Genomic DNA, 27,489 nt, shown 5'->3' with positions numbered 1-27,489 from the left:
TCTGCAGAGATACCAAATTATGTACTTAGGGACTGGGTTTTGTTATTTACTTGTGTGTTGTCCTTGAGTTCTGAGCTAGACTGAGCTAATTGAACTTGCTCTTGTGTGCATGAAACTCAGGTCTCATGATTGGGGCTCCGAGGGGCTGGAGAAAATCAGTGGATGTTGCTGAACTGTACTTGATTATATCTAACTTCCTGGGCACCAAGTTGCTCTGCTCTGTGGGATCTAGTTCAGAGTTGCTATCTAAGTTCTCAGTACTTGGAAGTTCCCTACACAGAACCTCTTAGGTGTGTCTGCTTCACCCTTCTCTGCTAATCTTCAGTTATGTGTTTATCTGTACTTCCATAGTTTTAGATTATTTTAGCCCTTTTGCTACCTCAGATACTATCCATGGAATTTTGGAGCTTCCTTTAAGAAATCAATCTACTTTCATGGTGGTTCTATATTGAGCCTAACCAATATTTGGAAAGGCATGCTAAACTCTTCTTTAAATGTTGCTGTTAAAGGAGCAGCAGTATCTCAAAGCAGTTTGCATGTGCTTGAGAGGTCAGAATTTATGCTTTGTGTTCTAACACATTAGAAAAGCTGAGAAAAACTTTAATAGCAGTTTTGACCATCTTAGTTAAAGCAAGTTCTAAGATGTCAGAGTCTACTAATAATGTTTCTGCCATTACAAGTGTGTTAGACTTAAAAATCATTTGCTGGGAAAAATAACAAATATCTGCATCTTGAAGCAAAAAAATATCCCTCCATTTTTCAACTTTGAAGCCTACATGTATTTCAAAGTATAATGTTGAGACTCAGGGTCATCAGATGGTTTCTTAGGTGGTACAGGTGTGGTGGCCAGCAGTCTGACCTTGAAAAGTTAATGTGAATTCATTGATTTCTTTAGCTACCTCTATTACTGTGATTGTAGTAAAGGTTACACTAATTTCCTAAGGAAAGGAAATTCTTAGAGAGCCCAGACTGGTGGTTCTGTGAAGATCATGACCAAGTAATAGCTGTACTTGTTCAGACAAAGAACCCATCAGTCCAGCATTCTATTTCACATACTGGCCATATGCAGACATCCAGTAAAGGGTAAGAACAAGTTAAACATGATACTTCTCTGTAATGCTGTCCCACCTTCCTTTGTCAGTTTAGTACCCTCTGTTGATCTGCCATCCAAGTACATGCTCAGTGTCTTCATGAGCCTATGTAAACTTTTGCACCTTGTAGCATCCTTTGGTAAGTTGTTCTACAGACCTGTTGTCTGTTGCAAGAAGAAACTCGCCTCTCAGTAGCTTCACTGACAGCCTCCTGTTCCTGCAGTGGCAGACACAGTGAACTGGTTGCTACTGAGACTCTGTGCCACTCACAATTTTAGATTATCATATCCTTTCCAAGTGCTTTTTTTTTTTTCAAGCTGAGAAGACAAATGCTGCTTAATTGTTCCTCATATAGAAGACCTTGCATACCTTTGATTATTTATTTTCTTGCAGATAGCGAGAGATATCTCCATAAGCAATCTGACTCCCCTGGGCTTTTCCCAAATGTCCTGAGTTCTGGAGAACTCAAACAATCTTTCCATACAAGTCCATAGGAAGGATCCTGCATCCAGCATAGGATGTATTTGGCAATTCGCTGATACTGTGGACAGTCTCTCATTAGCACAAAGTAATGAAAAGTTAAATGTCTTATTGAACATCTGAACACAGGCATGGATCTGGATGCCCTGACTTCAGCAGATGACAGTGTGGCTACATGACATTCCTCTACCCTAGGAAACAAGCTTAAGCTTCATAGCTTATAAAAAGAGGGCTGCTATTTTGAATGCCCCTTCTTAAGTCTTAGTGCAAATAATTCATATTACTGCTGTCATTCTAGACTTAACTTTCAGAAATAAAGTTATTAACATACCAACAAGAGATGCTTGATGAAATCCAGCAGCTGGACTGCAGCTTCCAGAATAGCTCCCAAGTTACTTTAACTGCCACCTCATTGTTCCAGACTCACCTGTTGCAGAATTATCAGTGATAGCAGTGACAGCACATAGCTCTAAAGATAACCAAGCTTGCCATACTCTTTTTGACAACCTTCCTGCTCCCCCACCCAAAATGCTAGATGCACTGAGTAGAAACATATTTTTCCCAGCCATACGGAGTAATAGACACACCAAATATCAGTGCATGTTATGGCAGAATATGATGTGATTGTTTCTATATCTGCTGTTCTAGACACTTCGGGCAAATTATGATTCATAAGGACAGTCCAGCATCATTACACCAACTAGGTTAAAACTTTCTCTTTTGAATTATTCATTACTCTCTATCTTTAGGAGTACATATCTGAAGAAAGAACTGAAGTCATATACTTACAGCGTCTCAGTCAGTAAAGCAGTAACTTCTTGAGAGCTTTTGGGGAAAAAAGTTTAGGCCAAATTTTTCATCTGCCTGGCAGAAAGGATAAAACCAAAGTTACCTGTATTGTTTCTACCCAAGGGGAACAAAATCGTGCTCATTGTGTATTATGGTCAGATATTTGCCAAACAACTTCGGCAGTTTTGTCCCATTTTCTTACTTCTTCACAAGGGGTATTAGCACAGGCTTTAAACAGCAGTTAATGTGATGACCTGTTTGTCTCTGATTTGCTATTGGACGTACATACTCTGCAAGCCAAGTACACATTTGTTCACAGCAGTGCTGTGGTATATACTAATTGGAGTCTCCAGGATATACTGACATCACTGCATTTCTCCTGCTGAGATGGCTGCTCCTGCCTTTGATGTCTCAAATTGTAAGAATTAAGGAGGGTGTATGTGCAGAAGTTCTCAAATGTGTTGTGTTCTTGTCATTGGCCATTGTGCTTATTGACATCTACGCAATACCCCTATGGAGCCGTCCGTCCCTTCATGCCTTATAACATATATTCAGAGCCCTGATCATAAAAATTGCCCTACCCACTGGCTTTTCCTGAAAAGATGCAACAGAAGTCGTGCACAGTGCTAGTTCTTCTGCTGCTGTAACAGATTTACCATATATTTATAATGAAGGATATGCAAGTCCTGGAAGTCACTTGTGACAGGCTGTGTGTGGCTGTTATCACTGCCTTCAGCGAGAGGTCAAAACCAAGTCTCCCTTCAAGTTAAACTGTGATTTTGCAGCTATAGCGTTCTTCTGGGAGAAAGGAGGGGTTGGCTCAAACTTTGAGGCAAAGCAGGTGTTGAAGGTAGGGTGAAGTGTTCATTGAAACATCAGTGTAATAGAATGGCAACGTAGTTCATCATAAAGAATGAAGCAGCCATTTGATTTGATAGGTATTAAAGTATACAGTTATTCCCTGAACTGTGAATCCAGGTCTGGGATGGATGGCTGACTCCATCCTTTTATTTGGAAACAGAAAGAAGGCTTTTTATGTAGAAGGTTTCTTCGGGAGTCAGTTCTAGATTCAAGGCTTGCATGTTACAATAAGGTGGAGCAAGGAAAGAACTAACAGTAGCTTTGCTCTTTGTGCCAAAAAGTTGTGTTTTGTAGTAAATGGCTTTTTTTTTTTTTAAATAATCATACCCATTCAAATAAGATGGATATTTAATACAACTGAGTGTAAAACTGAATTAAGGACTTAGGTCTCTAGTGCTTAACAAATAAAGAGTGGTTTTGTAACACAATCACTGAAATGGGTCATTCATAAGGGCACTCATTTACAATGAACTTAAAGAAAGAGGCTATGGCAGAGAAAGCTATTATTTCTTTTCATCTTCATTGTTTGTTGAAATGGCAACCCCACAAAGTTCTGTTTGTGAACTGTATTACAGTTATCTAGTATGGACTTAGTACAAGAACTAATCCCTGTTTGTAGCTATTTTGAATCAAACAGTGCTCACTTTATTCTAGGAAGTAACACGAACTTTCTGTGAGCTTTCTGTATTATGTCTCCACGTAGGGTAGATGTCTGTCCAAGCAGCGAGCAGGCGCACTCAGCTATAACATACACATGCTTGATTTAGCTTGAGATTGCTGAACTTGATACTATGATGGCCAAAGAGCAGCACCAAGGACCTTAGTGAGAAAGGATGGATGTACACTGTGCTCAATCAAGAGAAAAGTTGTTTGCCTTATCTAGACCAGATTTTAATTAACTGTGACAAGTTCTGCAAAGAAGTTCTTTTTCTGTGCCTGTGTTAAAATTCTTACCCTTTTCTGCTCCAGGCTCAGAGAAGGATTTGGAAATTTTAATTGGAGCAATTAGAGTTATCCCAAAGAATACTTTTGTCCTGTTCAAAGATTCTGCAGAAAAAATATGACACACTTTTAGAGAGAATCTTTGGTTTGCTGGAGTAGATAGATTCAGTACTATATTGTCATACTAGAGAACATCTTTCTGATGAGTTAAAAGATTAAGTTTCTGTTTTTCTGTAGGGAGAAGTTATTTGAATGAAGATAATTTAAATAGTTATGTCTTGATTAGAATCACTTCATTTGTCTAGAAGCAGTTTTAAAACAAAGAGATTTTTACAACAAATTTTGAGAATATTTATTCTTTATACAGTTTGCTTTTTTAGTTTGGAATGCCTCCTATGCCACTATAAAAGAATGACAGTTTAAAATGTTCAAATATATAAAAAATTATTTTAATATTCTTTTCTTTCAGAGTGTGGTAGCTTGGCAGTTTATGTAAAGTTGAAAAATTAGAGTGGAAAAAAGATATTGGTTTCATGTCTTTCCACACTAGAAAGAAATTATAAACATCTTCTGATTCTTGTATAGAAAAATTCTGATTTTTATATTATCATTTAATATAATGTCTAGATAATGAGTGATTGGAAAAAAGTAGACCTGCAGCCATCCATCAGGGTGTTTTCTCTGTATTATAGTTATGATCTCACCAAAGTGAAAGAATCCATAAACTTCAACGCATGTATTCATATTTTTTTTCTAGCATGGGGGGCTAAAATTGTAGTAACCTAACTTTTTATTTACTGTTATATATAAAGTACTTATTTCAAACTTTTTTTTTTCTGTATGAGACAAGCTACTTAGAATCATAGAATGCTTTGGGTTGGAAGGGACCTCAAGGATCATCTAATTCCAAGTCCCTGCTACGGATAGGGACACCCTTCACCAGGTTGCCCAAAGCCTCATCTAATGTGGCCTTAGACGCTTTTAGGGATGGGGCTTCTATAGCCTCTCTGGGCAACCTGTGCCAGAGCCTCAATCACCCTCATACTAAAGAATTTCTTCCCAACATCTAACCTAAACCCACCCTCTTTCAGCTTGAAGCCATTGCCCCTTGTCCTATCACTACACTGCCTGGTGAACAGCCCCTCTCCCGCTTTCCTGTAGGACCCTTTTTAAGTATTGGCAAGCTGTAATTAGCTCTCCCTGGTGTCTTCTCTTCTCCAGGCTGAAAAAGCTCAATTCTCACAGCCTGTATTCATAGGAGAGGTGCTGCAGCCCCCGATCATCTTTGTGGCCCTCCTTTGGACTCACTCCAATAGCTCTACATCTGTCATGTACTAGAGTCCCCAGAGCTGGATGTAGTGTTCTGTATGGGGTCTCACAGAGAGCAAGAGAGAGGGACAGAATCACTTTCCTCGACCTGCTGGCCGCGCTGTTCTTGATGCAGCCCAGGACATGGCTAGTCTTCTGAGCTGCCAACTCATGTTGAGCTTGTCATCAGTCGGCACCCGTAAATCCTTCTCCTCAGGGCTGCTCTCCACCCAGCCTGTAGTTGTGTTTGGGATTGTGCCACCCCACATGCAGGACCTTGCACTTGGCCTTGTGGAACTTCATGCAGTTTGCATGGGTCCATCTCCAGCCTGTCAAGGTCCCTCTGAATGGCATCCTTTCCCTCCAGCATGTTGACCTCACTACACAGTTTGGCGTCATCAGCAGATTTGCTGCGGGTGCACTTGATCCCACTGTCCATGTTACTGACAAAGATGTTGAACAGCGCCAGTCCCAGTACTGACCCCTGAGGAGCAGCCCTTGTCACAGACCTCCATGTGGACATTGAGCTGTTGACCTCAACTCTCTGAGTGCGACTATCCAGCCAGTTCCTTATCCACTGAGTGGTCTATCTTCAAATCCATGTATTTCCAATTTAGAGACAAGGATGTCACACTGGACAGTGTTGAATGCCTTGCACAAGTGCAGGAAGATGAAGTCTATCATCCTTCACTTGTCCACCATTGCTGTCACTGCATTATAGAAGGCCACCAGATTTTCCAGGCACGATTTGCCCTTAATGAAGCTATGTTGGCTGTTACCAATCACCTTCTTATTCTCCATGTGCCTGAGCATAGTCTCCAGGATGATATTTTCCATGATCTTGCCAGGCACATAGGTGAGACTGACTGTCCTGTAGTTCCCTGGGTCTGCCTTTTTCTTCTTTTTAAAAATGGGGGTTGTTCCCCCTTTTCCAGTCAGTGGAGACTTCACCAGACTGCCAGGAGCTCTCAAATACGATGGAGAGTGGCTTGGCCACTTCATCCACCAGTTCCTTCAGGACACGCGGATGCACCTCATCAGGTCCCACGGACTTGTGCACCTTCAGGTTCCTTAGTTGTACTTGAACCTGATCTTCTCCTACATTGGGCAGTTCCTCATACTTCCAGTCCCTGCCTTTGCCCTCAGTGACTTGGGTGGTGTGGCTAGAACTCTTGCCATTGAAGAGTGAGGCAAAAGAGTCGTTGACTACCTCAGTCTTCTCCCTCAGTCTTCTCCATATCCTGGGTTACAAGGCCACGTGATCCTTTCTGAAGAGGGCCTGCATTTTCCCTCATCAGCCTTTTCTCATTGATACACCTGTAAAACCTTTCTTGTTGCCCTTTACATCTCTGGCTAGATTTAATTCTATCAGGGCTTTTTTTTTCCTTAACCTTGAGACCCTTTTTCCCCTTTGAGAGAGATGACTCCCACCAGGGTTCATTAAGCCTGGTGCTGTGTAAGCCATCCCATTGTCAAAGAACCTGAAGTCATGGTGGTCACAGCAGCCACATAGCCAGGTATTAACAGACTGCATCTGCCTGTTCCTCTCAACATCGCTTCCCACAACGGGAAGGAGGGATGAAAAGATAACCTGCGCTCCTGATCCCTTCAGAGATGTCCTGAAGTCCCTTTCGATGGCTGTAGCATTGCATGTTGTGACCTCATCCCCACCCACATGGAGAAGCAGTAGTGGATACTAGTCAGCAGGCCGCACCAGGTTAGGGAGTTTCCTGACGATGTCTTTAACATGGGCCCCAGGCAGGCAGGAGACCTCTCAAAGGGGAGGGTTTGCCCTTTGTCATTGTCTTCAAAAATACGTTTTTTTTTTAATCACACAAGGCAAAATTTTGAACCAGTTCCACACTGAGGTGGGGGTGAGCGAGCAGCTGCGTGGTGCTTAGCTGCTAGCTGGGGTAAAGCCACAGCACAGCTCTGTTCCCCATAGGTGGAATTTTTGAAACTATGTGAAATAATTTATAAATGCATAAATCTGGCTGGAGGTTTAAAATACAGAAACTTTAATGTCTTTTGTTATTTTGTTATATTAGAAGATATACTTTGTCAATATGTATTACGTGGTTTGCTTTGTTTACAAATTACAGCTTTGGTATACTTTCCTTGGATATGTTAATATTATCCTGCACTTATCTTCAGTAGAGATGACATTTGTGGAATTTGGTCTCTGCAAGTGTCAAACTTTGCAGTTGAGAAAAAAATAATTGAAAATAACATTCACAAGTCGTATACTTCAAGTAGAAAATACATGCTTTTTTACCTTAAAGAAGAGGACAGAAGGGAAAAATGAAAAACTAATAGCACATAAATAAATAAATTTCTGAATGGTTAAGATAGTAATTTTTAATTGACTTTTGGCTTTTGAATTCACGCTTCTCTTGTCAGATTTCAACACAATTACTTTCTACCTAAAAGTAATAGGGTGGTTTGAATAGGTCTTATCTTTATCTTGCTTTTACTCTAATGCTGAGGTTTTGAGGAATTTTTCTTTTGTTGCTTGCTGATTGGAATACTGAGATGAACTGGAAGCTGTGTTATAATTTTCACTTTAGATTATCTTTTATTGACAAATTTAAGTGTCCTATTATCTGTGGTTTGGGTTGGATTTAGAAATTACTGTCTGCATATGTCCATAAAATTGCAAAACCCAGAGATGAGTTCCCTTAGCTAGTGGTAGGTGAGCTTTAAAGCAAGTGCCATCCTCCCTTATTGATGTGTGTGCGATTTTCAGCACATCTTCCAAAGTTGTTCTCTTAATATACTGATTTTATTTTTCATGGAATGATACTGTCTGTGTTTGCAAATGCAGGAAACAACAAATGGAAAGTTACAGCAAAAATTTCTGAAGAAACTACCATGGTTATTTTTTAGTAGCAAAATTCTACTGATTATAAAACACATTATACAGGACTCTTCCTATATATTCTTTTCTTCAGTTTTACACATTGCTGAGCTAGAAGTTAAAATTACTGGTATGAAGCACTTCCTGAAACATACTTGTAACTGAAATTAAACAGTTATAATGCAACCCAGTCACCTTCTGGTGCCCAGTTAATACTTAAGATGACAGAAGCAGGACATTTCCTTTGCTGAAGTGCACAGCATCACTTCAGACAGTGGAGATACAAAAATTTCTAAAGCTTAGAAGAATTTTCTGTTTGGGAAAATGTTGTGCAATGTAAAAAGCAGACACTTGTGTCGACATTCCTTGAGTGATGTGCTGTTCTCCTATAGTGTATTACATCTAGCCCATTTCCATAGCAGTAGCTGCTTTTATGTTTTCAGATGAGAGGACCATGTCTCTGCACAACTTAAAATTGTCTAGTGTGTAATTGCACTACTAAAAGTATTACATTGTTCAAAATAGACCTGGCATATTATTTTTACCTTCTTATCTTTTGTTTTCACAGCTTTAGAGAGTTCACAACATTTTTTTTTCAGAAAATACCACCCTTCAGTGTGAACATACATGTAAAAATAGCTTCTCAGGAAATATACTAGTTTTTAATGATAGACAAATCAAATCTTCTACTGGATTTTCTTGTTACTACCATTCATAGGCATCACCTTAAATGTCCTTGTGCCAGATTTCTGTAAAATTCTTCTTGTGGCCCTTGTCATATCACTGAACATTTCTATCTTGCTCACTTCACAGCTATGAATACTTAACAATTTTGCAAGATAAGTAGTGCTTTTAGTACTTTGCAAAGCAGTATATATGACTCTACCTTTCTGATTCAAATAATGAAAAATCTGGCAAGTTGCATGTCTGTTATCAAAATGTTATCTCTTCCTATCTATTGAATATACGAATTTATGGGTGGCTTTTTTGATTTTTCTTTTATGTGCTTGAGGGGAGTGAGTGGCCAAACTGTGTGTGGGCACATATACATTTGTTGTTAGGTTAACTGATATCACAGTTCATGTTCTTTGGGTGCCGAAGTATTTTTACATCATATGATACTGACATTCTAACAGTATTCACGTTCCTACATTTAACATTAGTGTGTGGTTTAAGCACAATACTATATTATGACAAATAACGATGTGGGTTCACCTGAGCTGGATACCAGGTGTCCACCAAAGCTTCTCTGTCATTTGGCTCCTCAGCTGGACATGGGAGAAAACATAGAACAAAAAGTCTCATGGGCTGAAATAACGATAGGGAGAGATCACTCACCAATTACTGTCACGGGCAAAACAGACTTGACTTGGGGAAAATGAATTTAAAATTAATTTAATTTATTACCAGTCAAATCAGGATAATGAGAAATGAAAATCAGATCTTAAAAACACCTTTTTCCCACCTCTCCCTTCTGCCTGGGCTCACCTTCACTCCCAGTTTTTCAACCTTCTTGCCCTGGACACTGAGAATAGAGGTTTTGGTCAGTTTATCATATGTCTCTGCTGCTTCTTGCTCCTCAGGGGGAGGACTCCTCACACTCTTCCCCTGCTCCAGCATGGCGTCCCTCCTACAGGAGACAGTCCTCCATGAACTTTTCCAATGTGAGCCCTTCCCATGGGCTGCAGTTCTTCACAAATTGCTCCAGGATTAATCCCCCATGAGGTCAAACGTCCTGCCAGCAAACCTGGTCTTCTTTCTCCATGGAGCTACAGATACTGCCAGGAACCCGCTCCAGTGTGACTTCCCATGGGGTCACAGCCTACTTCAGGCATCCACCTGCTTTGGAATGGGGTCCTCCATGGGCTGCAGGTGGATATCTGCTCTGGCGCCTGCAGCACCTCCTCCTCCTTCTTCACTGACCTTGGTGTCTGCAGAGTTTTTCCTCTCACATATTCTCACTTCTCTCTCTGGCTGAAATTTCTCCTGGTGTTTGATTTTGTGGGTTTTGTACTGGGTTTTTTAGCACCCAGAGGTGCTACCGCTGTTGCTGATGAGCTTGGCATTGGCCAGTGGTAGGTCTGTCTTGGAGCCAGCTGGCATTGGCTCTCTTGGACACAGAAGCTTCTGGCATCTTCTCACAAAAGCCCTTTAGCCCCCTACTACCTAAACATTGCTATGCAAACCCAATACAAATGGAAAAGTGGAAACCTCTACCTACTTTATATGGTAGAACAAGTTATTTCAGCTTTCCATTATTTTATTCCTTAGCAGCCTGAAGCTTGCTAGTTCTGTGAAATCACTAATGCAAATATCACATGGACTTTTGTGTCTTGCTGACTGTGTACTCTGAGCTTTTAGAGCAGTGTGCTGCTCTAGAACAGTCATGTACTTTCAGCTATATTTGAGGCCCAGTGGAGAAAGATTTTGGGATAAAAAGGTTGTAAAAAGAGAGTTGTCAACACAGCTGTACCCTATAGCTTATTGAAACAGAAACCACAGCATTATTGTTTCCGTTAAGGATCTAATCAAATAAATTATGTGTATGTTTTCCATGAGAAAGTAGTAGTAATTTAATTTACCAGGAAGATGATGGGAGTTTTGTGTAGACTCAGCTGTCATTTCAACAGTTTGAGTAGTAGGTTGTCAAAGACAGAGTTTCTGTTGTGCCTTTTCAACTGAGGCTGTGATTCTGTTGAATGAACTTTCACCTATCCTCTCTTTGATATGAGAAACAATAAAATGTATGAACTGGTAACATTAGCAAGAAGCAGGATTATGCTATGTATTAGAAGGAGAAGCTTCTAGTAATTTTGTTTGTGGAACACAATGCCATTAGGCTAACCATTGCTTTCTTTTCTGCTGGTACAGGAGATCCATCGTCGATTTGAAAATGCTCCTGACACAGCCAAGACAAAGGCTCTGCAAACCGTTATTGAGATGAAGGTAAATGATTGCATATAATCAAATCAGTAGAGTTTATTCTCTGGAAAATGGGTTTTCATATGAAAGGTGACTCTGCCAAATACCATATACTTCTGTCACTCTTGTAATTTTAAATAAATATATTTATTGTTTGTTATTTTTATTATTGATCAGTGGAAAGGTGGAGCTGCTTCATGACACAATTGAAACCTGCCTTCTGCCCACCCACAGCAGCACATATGCAGATTTCTTTCAGTTAACTCTTGGTTAACTTGGTTAACACTGTATTAAGAGGATGAGAACGATGGATGAGTGGGGTTTTATGACAATATGGATTGTTTTCTTTTTAGTATCAGCATTTGAAATACTGCTTTGTGTTCTGCTTGTCAAGAAAGTTAGCAATTTGCAAACTGAAAAACTGCTTAATGAATGGATCATGTGGCTAGAAACATGTCTGTATGTCACATAAACCTAACTTTGCTAGATGAATTTGTGATTGAATTCTTAAGCCATTAACTCAAATACATGATTGGAACGATGGCAATTTGCCAGTAGCTCAGGATCCACAAGTGGAGTGTGTGGTTTACGCAGCTTTATGCAATCATATTTCATATTGTATGGTCCATAAAGTACATTAGGCAGGATCTGGAAACTCTCTTTGCAAAGTATTCTCTTTCATTTTTGTATCCTCCTGTTCTCCCTTCTTCATTATCTGTCCCTTTTTCTTTTATGTTCCATACTTTTTCTCTTCTAACTCTTTCCAGTCCATCTCAGTGTTTTGCATGGTCATTCCCCATCCTTCTACTCTGGAGCCTTTCATTTACCGTCTTTCTTTTATTAGTCATCTTTGTGGTCCATGGTAATGAAAACTAATTGACCATCTGGTAACAATAAACTGTACTTATTATCAAAAGAGAAACACTTGTATTTCTGGGAAATGGTGTGAGCACTAAAACTGAATACTGTTGTGAATTACAGTGTACCACTTCACCTTATTGCCTCTCCAGTTTTTTGCTGCAAAAGTCTACTCTTTAGCATAAAAAATTAAGCACGAGATTTGACAAGATCTTCATATTGGTCCTTCAGAAAAATCTTCTCATGAATGAAAACTTACATGTGAAAATCTTTCCATTTTTTTTTTATCTGTGCTTTGATTATCAGACACACAAAAAATATGAAGGATTGGTCTATGAATGAATGGAGGACAGTTTCAAATCCTACATTATTTCAAGAAAGACAAAATATTTTTGAGAAAATAAATTAAAAAATAAACTGCTTTAAGAGTTCACAGTTCATATCTGTGCACATGAGTATGCATATCCATGTTCATGAGTATGCATGAAGCACTTGTTTGCTGTATGAGTCTGTTCTTGCTGTTCCTCAGATGTAAAACTTCTAAAGAAACAGTAATGTTGAAAATCTCTGGTCATCCTGTAAAACTTGAGGATAATGGTAGATTGATTTTTTTGTTTTTCCAGATGTTTATTTTTTAACCATGGAAATGTTCTATATGTTGTGTATATGAGCCAGAATACCTGAAGGATTCTCTGTGCTCAAAAGTAGATTGATGCATCTTTTCTTTGCTCATAATGCTTTTTAGGTTCTCCATTTATGATCCCACTTTATTTACTAGTAGCACAAACCCATTTTTTGCCGTTTTTGCAGTCACATTTTGCTGTTCATTCACTGGAGTTAAATTTCTCTGGTTTATGCTGGCATCACATTACAAAGAAACCTTTTCTTATGTTCCTTTATTCATCATCTACTGATCCACTGGCCCTAGCCATGTTTTCTTTCAGTACTAAATTCTTACTTTCCTTGAAAGGTACAAAAAATTTTGAAAAATGAGTACTTAGTATTTGGCTAAGTGCTTATGTAAAGTGGTGTAGACTGATTTCTGTTAGAACTTCAGGAGTAAATTTCAAGGGCAGGTTTGTGTCCAACAGATTATTTCCTTAACTCCAATGTATGTTAACAAATCATATAACTGTGTATCTTTATCTGCCTCTTCTAATCGTTTTCAGGACTCAAAAATTTCTTCCATGGAGCGTGGCCTCCGGGATTTGGAAGAGGAGATTCAGATGTTGAAGTCGAATGGAGCTTTGAGCACAGAGGAACGTGAAGAGGAAATGAAGCAAATGGAGGTGTACCGTAGTCATTCCAAATTCATGAAAAATAAGGTATTGAGAAAACAAATGACAGTAATAAGGTAAACTGAGTGCAGCGAACAGATGAGAGAAATTTTCATACTTCATTGCCAACTGTGTTGCCAGTCAAGTGCTCGGAAACAGCATTTATTTGTATTTTGCCATGAAGTCACTAAAATAACTTTAAAATATTTAAGAGGCTTTTAAATTCAATTTTGAAAATACTACAGTGGTGGTGTAATGGCCCAAATTCTGCTTTTAGTGTCACACCTAACTTTCTTTTATTTCATAAGGGTTTTGTGTTTTTCTTTAGACCATTGCTAAGACATTATAGTTTTAGGTTTTATTTGGTCTAGAGTCTTTTCAAATGTAGTCTATTGGAAAAAGAGTGTTTCTTTTTGCAGCTGTTCTACTATAACTAGTAGGTCATCTTATGATGTAAAGGCTGAAAAGAGCATGAACTATAATGGCTTTCAGCTACACGCTCCTTCCAGTGGTGGAGTCAAAATGAGAATAGTTTCTAAAAGACCGCTGGTGCCAACATTAATTTATGATGTGGGACTACAGGACAAATACAGCAGTGAGATGTTGATCCTCAGATACAAAGATAGACACTGCCTACTGAATTATCTGTAGCCAAACATCAATTAATTGACTATTTTACAGTCTTCTGAGCGGGCCCTAACATTTTCCATTGAAGATTCAGGCCACTTTGTACATTAAATTTAAGTACATTGTGAGCAGTTCTTAGTTAGCTTTTGCATATTCCGTGCAAGGAGTATACAGATCCTTGGAATGGAGCTTGTAAATTACTCTACTACATTCTGAACAATTGTAACCCACTGTATTTGTCTTGCTTGAAATTGTTTTATGAAAAAAAAATGGTGAAGAAAGTTTCCTGGAGAAGTAGAAACATGTAGTAAGTATAAGTTTCATCCACTTGCTTCACACCATCTCACCGATTTACTTCAAGATAACCACATCTGTTCTCTCATACTTTTGCCCTTTATTCTACTGAGTTGCTTCTAGGAATTGATCAATACCCCCTTCAAATTAGGAATAGGGAGACATTTTTAGTACCTTTTCCTGATATCCTTTCCTCTTTTTCTCTCTTCTTTCCTGCTTCCCTTGTTAGCAACTCTTAGATTTCCCCTTCTCCCCCTGAGGGTCTGTAGATCTGTTCAGCTTCTTAGGTTTTGTATCTCTTCCATCTGTTTTGTCTGGTCACTTATATTCCTGCAGAAAATTTGCTCCTTTTTGATAACTATTCTCTCATGATTCGTAGCAAGCTCCAATCTCAGTATCTTGCTGTCCTACCTTGTTCTGTAACTGCACATTTATTTTTTTTCTGTATTGTATAGTTGTCTGTTGCTGTTATCTTGACAAGTAACTTTATTTCTCTCAAACTGAAAAATGTCCCTTTTCCTGTCCTAATTTCCACTCCACATTAATTCCAGTTTCAAAGCCATTGATTTTGACACATATGTAGTGCCACATCCTTAACATATATAAACATAACCATAACCACACATCTTTGTTTCATAATCAGATTCTTGTCTGGCAGCCTGTGTGAAATTACAGAGACAATAGACTTTTGAGAAGACCTAATGAAGAATGGAAGAGAAAATGAGTGGCCAGTGTTGATCCTTCTGTTCAATTCTGTGTCACTTTTAGTTACTTGGATCGAAACAGGCTGTCTAGAGGCTGACAAATAATAAATATTTAAAAGCATAACAATTTCGTGACAGGTAGAGCAACTGAAGGAAGAGCTAAGTGCCAAAGAGGCTCAAGGGGAGGACCTGAAAAAAAGAGTGGCTGGTCTCCAGGCCGAGGTCTCTGCAGTAAGATTTATCTTTTGTGTGCAGTGGCCATTCACTGGGGCTTGCTAGCTCTCTGGCTTTTGGGGTAACTTTTCTTCTCTTACCTTCTTTACAACTTGATATAACATTGGAACTAACAGCCTGCTCTGCCTTGTAGCTGCCTATTTGTTCACATGGTTTTGGTGTCCATAACATCACTCTTCAACTGAACATGTGTATTTGTTTTATTACTGATTTGGTTTTGAATTTTTTTTTAGTGCTATGAGCTGTTTTAGCAGTAACATATTCTTCTCTTTTGAAGTAGATTTTCTGAAGCATTCAGCACCCGTTTTGGGGCCACATACTCAAAGAGATTTACTTTTTCTAGTAGAACGAAACTATTTTGAAAACATATGCTCAACCCTTTTAACATTGTTTCACAAAAAATAACAAAAGCTGGATGCTGAACGCTTTTTAAAATGGATTAATTTTAGCAGCATGAATTTAGGTTATTCCTTTGCTGTGATAACAGTTCATTTGCAGAATGATCATAGTGTTTCACTGAGAAGAGAGATGTGAGCACTTAATGCTGCTTTAACTTCTCTTGCAACTTGGAATGGTATGCACTGCACTCTTCTTCAAGAGCTTTAGTGCGTTGGCAGTGGGAGCTTGCAGCTCTGAAATGGGGATTTCTACAGAGAATCATCTTAGGGTGCTACTTGGGAATGTTAATGGAATGAAATGTGGTTGTGTTTAGATGACAGCATTTCACCTAAACGCAAATGTTTAGGGTAAACGTCTCTTCTCAGATGACCCAGAAAGAATGTTTCTTTTCAAAGAAAGACTAAACTGGTTTGACAAAGTTTTACTGTAATTCAGGCTACCTTCTAGTTGAAAATGTTTGTGTCGTCTGAAATTTTTAAGGAGGATTTTTTGTTTAGATACGCCAGAAAATGTAACTAGCAGCAAATAGTTCTTCTCTTCCCAGCTATTCTGCCATGCCTAGCAGTGTCATGCAACTGGTTTCATTGGCCAGCACCTGTTAGAGCAGAAATAGTGTTACATCAATACTGGTGAAATTCTGTGGACATACTTGCTTTCAGATAAAATATTAAAAAAACCAACCCCATATGTTTGAATTAAGTGAGCCATAAACTATCAGATATTTCTATAAATTAAGTTCTTCTTGTACTCATTCCCGTTATTCCATTTTTAAAGAATTAATTTGTGTGAGGTTTTTTGAGATACACGTTATCCTCCTTCTGGTCCCCTTTATCCTTATCTCCTCATGTGTGCTGTTTCATGCTGGAACCCAGTAGTCCCTGATGACATCTTTTGGTGCTATTTTGATACTCTTTGGTAAAGAGTTTTCTTTCTTTAATTGCCTGTTACTGAATCATGATTGTCAAGATAAAAACCACATATAACCAAACTTTTCCTCTCAGTTATTTCTAATAGTACATACATTTATTCTAGTTAAAAATAAAAATTAATAATATAGCTTATATCAATCTAATTTTATTATTGACACATTCCCAACAATGGAAGATGACCTTTGCAATTTTTTTCTTTTAATTTTTGATGTCTTATGATTTCTGTTTTGAAGCAGTAGACTTCTGGGACTGAGGGATTCTTTTTTTTAATGTCACAAACCAAATTGTTCAAGTTAAAAAGGGGAAAACTGTTTACTTTGAGAGATATGTCCACCTCTGCTCTAAAATGTATAAATGTTAAAATAGTGGTATTTTATTGTGTGAGATATATTGGAGGCAAACCAGAAAGTTGGCTATAGTCTTGGATATAAGTCTACATTTAGACTTTCCTCTTTAAAAAAAAAGAAAACAAAACCTTCAGATTTACAGAAAAATTTTCCTGAGTAATGATTGTACTTAGAATGAGATTCTATCCCCTTTTAATGATTTACTTTTAACATTTCTTACTGTTTGTCTTTTTAAATGCCAGTCCAACCTACACCTGAAAAATAAATTGGCATTTCCATACTGATGTAATTCATTAAATTAAATCTAGGAAATTGCTCTCAACAAAGTGTGATTCCATAAGCAGTTTTCATGTTGTTATGGTGTATATTTGCATATGCTTTAAGAAGCTTCCATGAAATTAAAGGCATTTTTAGAAAATTGAAATGCTGCTTTTGTAAATAGAGGGAAAGTGAAGGTGTCTTTACATACTCTGTAAGCATGAGGCTGGATTGATAGATGGAGAGATGGATGGAAACTTACTGATTTGACATTTCAAAGCAAACATTGTGCCACTGACAGAGACATGTAGGTATCTCATCTTTTCTGATACTACAGTATAAGGGTACATTCTTGTTACAGATCTGCTTTATCCTCATTAAATCCTTATCCCTGCTAAGTCGCTGGTTTGGGTCAGTCCTTTGAAAGATGACTAAAACCAGCCTGACTGTTAAAAATAACACCTCTGTTGAAAAATTGATGCTATTGCTCCCCTGTCTTTTTCCTTGTATCTTTTACTCTTGACACGAATTTTTGCTGACTTTCCTTTCAAGATAACTGAAGGCTTCACGATTCTGTGGGATAAGTTTAGAGTATTGTACTGTTTGGTAAATTTATAGTTATTTTTGTGAGGAAGATATAAATTATTTTTTTCTTTGCCCATCTTTCTTTTTCAGATTGGTCAGGTGAAACAGGAGCTGTCACGCAAAGACACTGAGTTGCTGGCCTTGCAGACAAAGCTGGAGACCCTCACAAATCAGTTCTCTGACAGCAAGCAGCATATTGAAGTCCTGAAAGAGTCTCTTACAGCTAAAGAGCAAAGAGCTGCCATCCTGCAGACAGAGGTGATGTGGGGAATACTGTACTTACTGATTTTCATTGAGAAAGAGATATAAAGCACTGGGCTTTTTTCTTCTTGCTTAGATTATTCAGTCCCACAGCTTGTTCTGAGCACGTTCTATCTTTGATTATATGTTTGATTCTCTAGGTCAGGGGATTGATCATAGAGGCAGTATGTGTGCGTAAGTGCACATATTCTTGTGGATACACACTGATACTACATACCCCACTAACATGTAGTCACTAATACTATTTTTCCTAGGCACAGCTTAATTGTAAGTTTCAGCACCTGAGCTGGGGGGTGGGGATTTATTTTCAAAGACCTTGTAGCTGCAGGAGAGCAGAGAAAGGAAGAACGTTCCAGTAACGTGCAACTCACTGAGGCTTCACTACTACTGTCAGTATCTATGAGAACTCCTGCTTGTAAGCCTGTGCTTACACCTGAGATAAGGGCTTTCATGTTACATGATGCATATTCCAAGATAAATGAAAGATATTTACAAAACTGTGTTTCAATATCAAGTGCTTAATAAATCCCCATATTATGTAAGGTAAAGGTGTGTTTGTGAACATCAAATGGATATTAAGTATAGCATAAATTCATTGCTTCTGGACCTTCGTGAAGGAAAAGTGAAATGTGGAAGAGAGTATTTCAATCCCCTGGCTTGGAAAATTGTAGTGTTAGTACAAGTCCAAAAGATGGCGGTCATGCATCAAAAATATTTGTGTTGTAGCAGCGAAACCAGTGAAAAGCCAAAGGAGCTGTCAAATATGCACATAGAAAATCCGTGGGTAACACTGGTAGAAAGATTCTATATAACGAGCGTGTAAGAGCATTTATCTGAATGTTTTGCCCTCATGTAGCTTTACCCACGTTCAGTGTACCTGTGGGTGCACGTGGCCTTGTCCGCGTGCAGAAATCAGGTTAGATAGTGAATATCTTCTGAGCTTCCCAGATGGCTTTTCTGATTATTCTCAGGTTCATGTAGAAGTTGAAATTGCCTTAGTATGAAACTGTGAAAGTGTGCTAGTTTGCAATCACAAACTTCTGGTTAAATTTGGGGGGAATTTGGGGTGGTTTTGGTGCTAGTCAGGAATGTACCCTAGATTTGTCCATGTTTATTTTAAAAAATATTTACATCTCAAAATATCATTGGAAGTATGGTATGGTAATAAACATTTTAAAAGATAAATTGCAGGTTTTGATCCATTATAGTGATTGAAAATAGTATAGATTTATTAACTCACTGTGCAGTATTGTGAACAAACCTACAAAGCTAGAAACATATCTCTCTTCATACCTGTAAATAATGAAAAGCAGTACTTTTCTGCCCATGAGAGATAAAGCTCTTGAAAGAGTGTACTTTATTAGCAAGTTAAAAGACATAAGTAGGTGGTTATATTTTCAGCTGTTATTGTAGGTAAACGTATTTATTCAAATAAAATATATGGAATTTAAACAAAATATTTAAAAAGGACTTGATTATATACCATCAATGGCTACTCTAGATAAATTCAGACCATCTTACTTCAGCTGATGGCCAAAGAAGGTTTTTAATGCAGAGAACTATACTGCTTTCTAACTTGTAATATTGCTAAATAGTCATTGGGAATATTTGTTCTCCACTTAGTTCTTCCAAATGAAATTCTCATATAGCACCACAGTACAAACCAAATCTGATTGTTCCTCTGAAATGTGCAAGCTCAAAAAATGTGGCTGAAAGGCAGAGCATGGAGGTGTGGGGGTGGGGGGGTGTTGATTTTCTACTTACTGCTTTTATTTTATTCATAGAATTTGCTTACAAATACCAGAAGTAAAACATAACTTCTGCAGTAACAGTGAAAGATAATTTTCTGTCTTTTAGTAAGGAGTTGCTGTGGAGCTAAAACATTAATGGTACTGATTTAGAGTGATGTTTTAATGACAGATTTAATGGATTTAATAGTCTAGCATGTTCTTCACAGTAAGATGTAGCAATCTGATACAGATATAGCATACATAAATACATATATTTATATATTATATTATTATATGAATATATAGTTATGTATTTGTTTCCGATAATTTTTATGAAATTCCAAGAAGATACTTACACCTTTTGAAACCTAATCACATCTTTTTCATCCTTCCTGATGTTCTTGACAGAAAGCTCAAAAATTGAATCATAATAGTTACCTTCTGTCTTCACAAGCAATCCTCTCAAGTGTAAGATTGAAACGTGTTGATAAAATTCAGTGTTGAGATGTTTGTCATTGCAACCTGTGATGTATTTGGGTTCTTTTTAAGGAAAAGGTATCTTTCTATATAAGAGTTTTCACTGGAAATAGAATAGGAATGTGAGATCCTGCCTGGCCTCACTTATTGACAGCACTGGTCAATGCTAAAACAACTAGCTTCTCTCTACATACCTCAAAAGAGTTATGAGGAGGGAGAGAGATGCACTTTCTGTCACATATTGGCAGGCATCTTCTTCAGGGAATGGTATTTTAAAGTCATTTTAAAATAGACATTTTGAGAATAAAGAGTATACCTTTGTAAGCCTCTGCCTTTTTAGTCTTCTGTTAAATAAAACTGCAGTTAGAGTGGGGAAAAGATGTTGGTGCAATATCTCAAAAGTGGATTTGCCACCTGCCACACTAGGACTACAAAGAACAGTGGAGCTTTTTGTGGTGTGTTTATCTTGAGGGCTATTGGGTGGAGAGGATATTGTGGTTAACTTTTCAATTTGTGAAGGAATCTTTAAAAATAGATCTAAAAATGTACAAACTCTTTGTAAACAAAACAAAAAATAAACCAATATTGATTTTGGAGTTAAGACTTTATCTGTATGAAGTTTGTGTTTTGCCCAATGAACCTTTTAGCTTAGGTGAGTGCTAGAAGGTACGTGGCTTCAGTTTGTGGTTAAATTATTCCTGAAGCTGGCACAGTTCTGTAATTGGTCTGTTCTGTATTTTAAATCCAGATTAATATTCAGTATAAAAAATTAATCCAGTCCACTGGAAGTATTTTATTTACTCTCAGTGTTTCAGTAGAACATAAAATTCTCTTCAGGGTGTGTCTTTATTGGGATTTATACTGGCATTTTGAAACCATAGGAAATTCTTCCAGATTAGATACATGAAGACCTATGTTCTCACCTGCAAACATTGAGCTCAGCTCACAGAACTGAGTTCACCATGTGTAGATAATTAATAACTTGTTGTAGAGATTGTGGAAGAACAGTTGAACTGATTTCTGACCTGGAATCAATGTATCTGTCCTGCACTGAGTTTCTAACCCTAGCAAGAACCAAACAGGCTCTGACAAAACCAGATGTGTGCACCTCTGCTCCACAACATCTATCTAAAAAAGCTGTCGAGGTAACTGACTGTGCATTCATAAAGTATTCACTCTCCAGTCTTCTACAAGCTGTGCAGGTTACTGCTGCAATTTGGATAGGAAGGTGAAGAGTCAACTCTAATGAGCAATGTCAAAAATAGAGAGTTAAGTCTTGTGAACTACAACTGCATTCAAAATCAGTCAGTAAACATAGCTTTTAAGTGTTAACTGCAGACTATGCTATCAGGAAAGCAGCTTAATTCTTTATTGTGTTTATATGATGCGCTTGCAAGGTAGTAATAGAATGTGACAAAACTGATCCTTTTTAAAATGTACTTATTTCAGGTACTTGGACATTTCAAATACCAGTATCTGCAGCAGGATAAAAGCAACATTTTACCTTGCATGCCAATTATAATGAATGTCTTCCCCTGCATTTCTCTATTATCTTTGAATTCTGAGTGCTAACAGTTACTTCAACATCCACTTTAATAAGTATCTAATTCTTGTTAGAAAACATAGAAAGCTCTAAACACGTTTCAGGATTGATATTCTGTCTGTCCCTTTTGCTACTGTTAATGTAGTCATACCAACAGGCAATAAACATTTTGAATTTTGCTATTGCAGATGAATCTGTAACAGGACAGACTGTGCTTTCTGATGTAAATGAAGTTACTAATGCTCAAGTTTTTCTTAGAAATTTTGAATTCTGCATGCTTAATGTATGGCTATACGTATTGGGACCAGAGCCACAGAGCATTATTTGCTGCTTCTGGAAAATTCTGTGAAGACAAATGAACAATTCCCAACACAAAGCTATTGTGTTTGAAGGTGGCAACAAATGTGCTTAGTTTGCTAAAGCTTCATGGGAAATTGGATGCCTCATGCGGGTCAAATGAGCAACCCCATTGTTATAGGAAGGACTAGTAGTTGCCTGAGCTGTACTGTAAGATTTTACTTGCCGTGCATAATTAAAGACATGGTAGCCTATTACTGTGAAAGCAGTTAGGTTAACCCAGGGTTAAGACAGCACCATCCAAGACGCAGAAGTCAGGAGTAGGGGCGTCAGGACCTCAATAGCTGTTTGCCTAGCTGTTTCCATGTGCAGAGAAAATCTTAAGCTGACTTTGTTGAACTTGGCATCACCTGACTCCCACAGACCTCAATTCTTGTCACTGTGGGAGGATGCCATACATAAACTGAGCTGACATGAATAAACAAGTGCAGTGTTCTGCCAGGAATAGTGCTAAGGTGATGATTGTGTGTCCTGCCAACCTTTGAAAATATTCTTGAAAGTGTTTTCTGTGGTTTCCTAGGCAGGGACCTCACACAAATAAAACCAGGAATGCAATTTACCCCAAACCGTAAGCTAATATAGAGTTCAAAGAGAATAATCAATCAGAAAATGGAAAGCATTCTGTGGACAAATTTCTGTTTGCAGATGTTCTCTTTTCATTTAATACTGTACTGTAGGCATCTGGACTCTCTCAAATATTTTGCAACAAAACTGTTGAGAGTATGTGGATGTGCTTGTGCAGAAGATTTTAAGTTTCCCTTCCAGAATGAGTGAAAGTGTCTCTTAGCTTTAATATTAGAGATATCTAGAGAAGAACATACCGGATCAATGTTTATAAAAAGAGGACAAAACCAGAAGATCCACCTGCTGAACTTTTTGTTATAAACACTAGCAATCCTATAAATCATATTTGGGTAGTACCTGGTACTTTTAATATGACTGCAGATTATACTTGGTGCCCCACTTGCTGGATGAGAGGTCAGGAATGTGATTTTAATAATGTATGTGTATGCGAGAAGGCTCCAGACGTAGAGGTGGCAGTGGGACTGCAGTGCTGATGGGGAGAGCAGGGCAGTTCTTTTCCCCACTGGCAAGAGGAATCAGACAAAACAGCAAAGGATTTTGTGGGCAAAACATACTGTAAATGTAGAGACTTAGAGGGAACTTTTCCATTAGGAAATCAAAATAAAGTGGAATTAGAGTAACACATTAAAACTAGATGTTGCTTAAAATACCATAAGCATAGTGACTACCTATATTTTTTTCTCTAGCTGGAGTTGCCCAAGTTATGTTTTCACTTTGTGCCTCTGCTAGCCTATGCTGTGCAGAAGGACCCAGAAATTCATTGATCACACTGTTTTTACTCAGTGTGACTGATGTCCTGTAATGGATTCAGCTAACAGGAACCAAATCTGATACTGTCAAATAAGATTAGCAGCCAAGCTGGCAGATTTGAGCTCTGCCTGAATGCTGACTGGATAGGGGTCAGTGGTTTTCCTTTGGTATCTTGAGCAGGTTGGTGGTGTTGGATTTCGTATTCCACAATGGTCTTTGAGATTAGTCTGTGCACTGTGGTGACCTTTTTTCTTCTCATCAAATTTATATTCAGATAGCTCTGATTCCTTCTCCCATATCTTTTGTCTTGTGAGCTCTGTGTTTCATTTGTGGAAGAGAAATGCAGAAGGAAAAGGAAAAGCTCCTCAACGTGCAGTTTTGAAGTTTGAGGAAACCCTAGAATTCCCATAGTGTGTTTCCAAATTTATTGTATGTTTGTATATTGAAGCTCTAAGTATGTTTGTGTCTAAATTGCACCCACAGTACCCTGCACTGGGTCATTTGTTCCCTTCTGTCTTTAATAAAACACTGTGTCCTGCTGAAAAAACATGTTACATTTAAACTATTATGTTGCTGTTTAAATTTTCTTAGCCATCCTAAAGTTTCCCTTTTTCCATGTTTTGATCTGCAGTGGCCAGAGAGACCTCTGTTTTCATGACCTCCGGGCTGGGCTAATGCACTGATTAAAACCTAGAATATAAAGTGAATGTTTGGTACTAAAAGTCAATGTTTAAATCTTTGAACATTAGTAATGTTTCAAATAAAGGGGTCATTTTTTGTACATATGAGAGAATTTCTCAGCAACACATTGTGCTGTCTTCTAACTTGAGGAAAAAAATACCAGACTTGTATATTAGAAGACTGAGTTATGTGAGAAGTCTGGTTTGAGATTTTCTGAATAGGAGCATTAGTCTCATATAATTTGGGAATAAAACATTTGATTGCTTTTACTGTTTAGTCTCCTAGCATTTGTGATAACTTTTATCACAAATTCAACTGTACATCGAAGTCTTGAAGTAAGGGATATTAGTCTTCTGAATGTGTTTGTAAGTTGTCATAGCTCATTCCCTTCTGGAAGTATAGCTTAACTGTTCTTAAATTTCTCTCCTTCAGTGCTAAACAAATTCTGTTTCTGCATGTGTAAATCTAGGTGGATGCGTTACGATTACGTCTGGAAGAGAAGGAGACTATGCTAAATAAGAAGACAAAGCAGATTCAGGAGATGGCAGAGGAGAAGGGGACTCAAGCAGGAGAGATCCATGACCTCAAAGACATGTTGGAGGTGAAGGAACGCAAAGTGAATGTTCTTCAAAAGAAGGTAAACGTTCTCAGTCAGACACACAATTCTGATGCATCTTGATTAATAAGTCTGTCAAAAAATCCGAAGTAGAATTTACATTTTGGAGATTGATGATTGAGTCCTTTCATGTAATGGGAAGATGGTGAGTGATAAACTTCATTTTGAAGTTTTGAAGGAAGAAAAAGAAAGAAAGAACTCAAAGCAAAGGTTGTGACCTTTCAGTGGTTGCATGTGCTGCTTCTGCCTCCACTTCATTGCTAACAATGAAATATTTGTTGGAGGGCCCTCACATCATCTGAAGAATCAATCCTTTCACACCCATCGCCTTAACAAAGCCATGCTGATTTGAAGCACAGGGCACATGGTCACTTGGTGACTATGGCTTCAGTATGTGACTAAATGAATAAGGAGTTGAATCAATACAAACAATTAGAATGATTCCACTGTAACTTATAAAGTTCTTCCTGAACTTTTCTATAACTTTCATTAGAAATGCTATTTTATCATACTTAATATTTCTTGGGAAGTAGTAGAACAGTATAATCAGGGTCCAGACTATTCTGCGTATCTTTCTGGGTAAGAAAATGTAGATCTTGCCAGTGAAGTTGGGAAGGTCTGGATAAGAAAAATTAGACCCTGTCAGGGAAATTGGTGAGGTTTCCCAAAGGGCAAAGAATGTCATTATGGATGGTGGTTTGCAAATTGAACACTATGCTTCCCAAACAACTGCTGCACACGGTAAAAAGAGTGAAATGCATGTACCACCATAAATTTCAATGTAAAGAGTATTTTTTTCCATTGTATTTCTGGAGAAGCTGCTCTTGGAGCTCATACTCGATGTATTAGGCTGTGAACATGTGGGTTTTTTTTTTTCCTACATTCTGTGGAATTGTTGTAACTTTAATAGTTCAGAATATTGATTAATTTTCGACATCTGGCCAATGTCTTTTCTTCTAGTATAGAGCTATGAGTCATGAGGGTTTAGGTCATATTCAGTTCTGTTACAGCAAACTTTGTGCAGGAATGGAAGTTCAGATATGGAATTTAGCCACAAATAAGTCATGTAATTCTACAACAGAGCCCTAATTTGCAGTCTTTATGGTCTCATTTTTTGACTGTTCATCTTTTTAGAAACACTTACAGCTTTCTAACTTCTGTGCTGTGCTTTGTCTTTGTCTTCAAAGTCAGCCATGCACACTCCAAACACTGATTGAGATCCCAGCTGAACGTTTAACCAAGAGTCGGGGACTCTGACATTTGCGTAAATGTTAAATGTCAGTGAGGTTGTTTTACTCCTGTTTACTCTTAAACCTTTTTTCAAATGTTCTCTTATTTGCTTCACTTAACTCTTTGGGATGATCTTTCATTGGTTCATTTATAGGCATTTGTAAAGGTTCTCTTTTTTACTCATTTTTTTAATGCTTGTTTTCTTGAGACTACTGTAATCCATATTAAGACAGTATCATCTTTCTCTTCATGTGGCTAGCCTTTTATATTTTTTTTTTTGAGGTTTGTTTTCTGTGGCTTTCAAGTTAAAGTACCTGGTCTTTTCACACTGGAAATTAAAGGTGCAAGCTAAATGTCTAAAACCTAAAGGTTTTTAGATCTTGTTCTCCTAGATAGCTCAACAGATGATCACAGTATCATAATAAACTGCAACGTGAATTATTTGCAAATGTGCCTTTAAGCTTCCTAAACAAAGAAATGTATAACCTATCTATAGAAAAATGTCTTTTCTGCTGCTAATAAGAATTGCATGCAGAGACTTGAATGTGCTTCAGCCTTCATGTTGTTGGAACCATTTCCTTGGACATGAGCAGTTAAAATGAGGAAGTTTTTAAATCCAAAGATGACTTTTTCAATTTCTGTAACTAGCAAACCTAGAATATTTTTATGAATAATCTAGCTGACAGTATTTTTATCTGAGGCTTGTAGTGCAATATGGATTTTTTTTTGGTATGGTCTAGGGTAAATGAGCACATATTCAGTCTTTTAAAGATTTGGGATTGATGTCTGTAACTGTATTTTTTTAATTTGTTCCTCAGACCTGGAATGTAAGACTGAGATTTTCTGTAGATTCAGCTATGCATTTTCTTGTTCTCTCTAGCATTTTTCCACAGAAAAACAGAGCTTGAGAAAATAGCTAAGGAAAGACAGGTTTGTTTTTCTCTTATATACCATGGAAGTCATGAGAACTTGCATAAAATCTGTTTCAGGTGCTGGAGAAAATTATTAAGCCTCATTTTTATCTGATACATGTGTATCTATCATTTTTCTACTGTACAGATAGCTATTTGTGGCCTCTCCCTGGAACTTCAGAATCTTGTATCTCCTCTCATATAAGTGTTTTTCTCAAAGATTGTAAACCCTGATTTACTTTTTCTTTTTTGCATTTCTAGGCTGTGTCTTGTTATTAAAGTTTTCTGCTTTATTCAAGTACTGTCTTTGAGACCTGCCAGGGCACTTCAGAACTTTATTTGCATTTAAAAAAACCTGCACCCTTTTAAACTTTTTCCTCTGTAGACAGTAGAATTTTTATTTCACCCTCTGATTATAAACTGCTATAGTATGTTCAGGCAGATTAGGTTCTATGCTGTATGTTCTAATTGAAGATCTGGATGGTACAGTTTAAAGTATCTTCAGGGGTCATAGATAGGGTTTGGTTATTGGGTTTGTTTTTTACTGGCTTAGGTGTCTGATAATTAATGCTTTTTTATTTAAGTG

The 27,489-nt window shown here is 37.8% G+C and overlaps 1 protein-coding gene across 2 annotated transcripts in view; it reads left to right on the top strand.

Moving 5' to 3' along the window:
* ERC1 (ELKS/RAB6-interacting/CAST family member 1) overlaps positions 1–27,489 on the top strand; it is a gene marked incomplete at its 3' end in the record, with an annotated part of 279,280 nt that overhangs the window by 55,533 nt on the left and 196,258 nt on the right. Inside the window, exons 3-7 of one of the 2 annotated variants that reach the window (XM_084278305.1) lie at positions 11,200–11,274; positions 13,278–13,433; positions 15,149–15,232; positions 17,853–18,020; positions 24,616–24,783. In XM_084278305.1, the coding sequence (XP_084134431.1) occupies positions 11,200–11,274; positions 13,278–13,433; positions 15,149–15,232; positions 17,853–18,020; positions 24,616–24,783 (651 nt within the window). The remainder of the gene's footprint in view (positions 1–11,199; positions 11,275–13,277; positions 13,434–15,148; positions 15,233–17,852; positions 18,021–24,615; positions 24,784–27,489) is intronic. The other variant, XM_084278306.1, reaches the window with a different exon arrangement.

The sequence above is a fragment of the Gallinula chloropus genome (assembly GCF_964237585.1).
Source record: "Gallinula chloropus genome assembly, chromosome: 1".
Lineage (NCBI taxonomy): Eukaryota > Metazoa > Chordata > Aves > Gruiformes > Rallidae > Gallinula > Gallinula chloropus.
The sequence above is the reverse complement of the archived record's forward strand: the minus strand, read 5'-3'. Positions and strand labels throughout refer to the sequence as shown.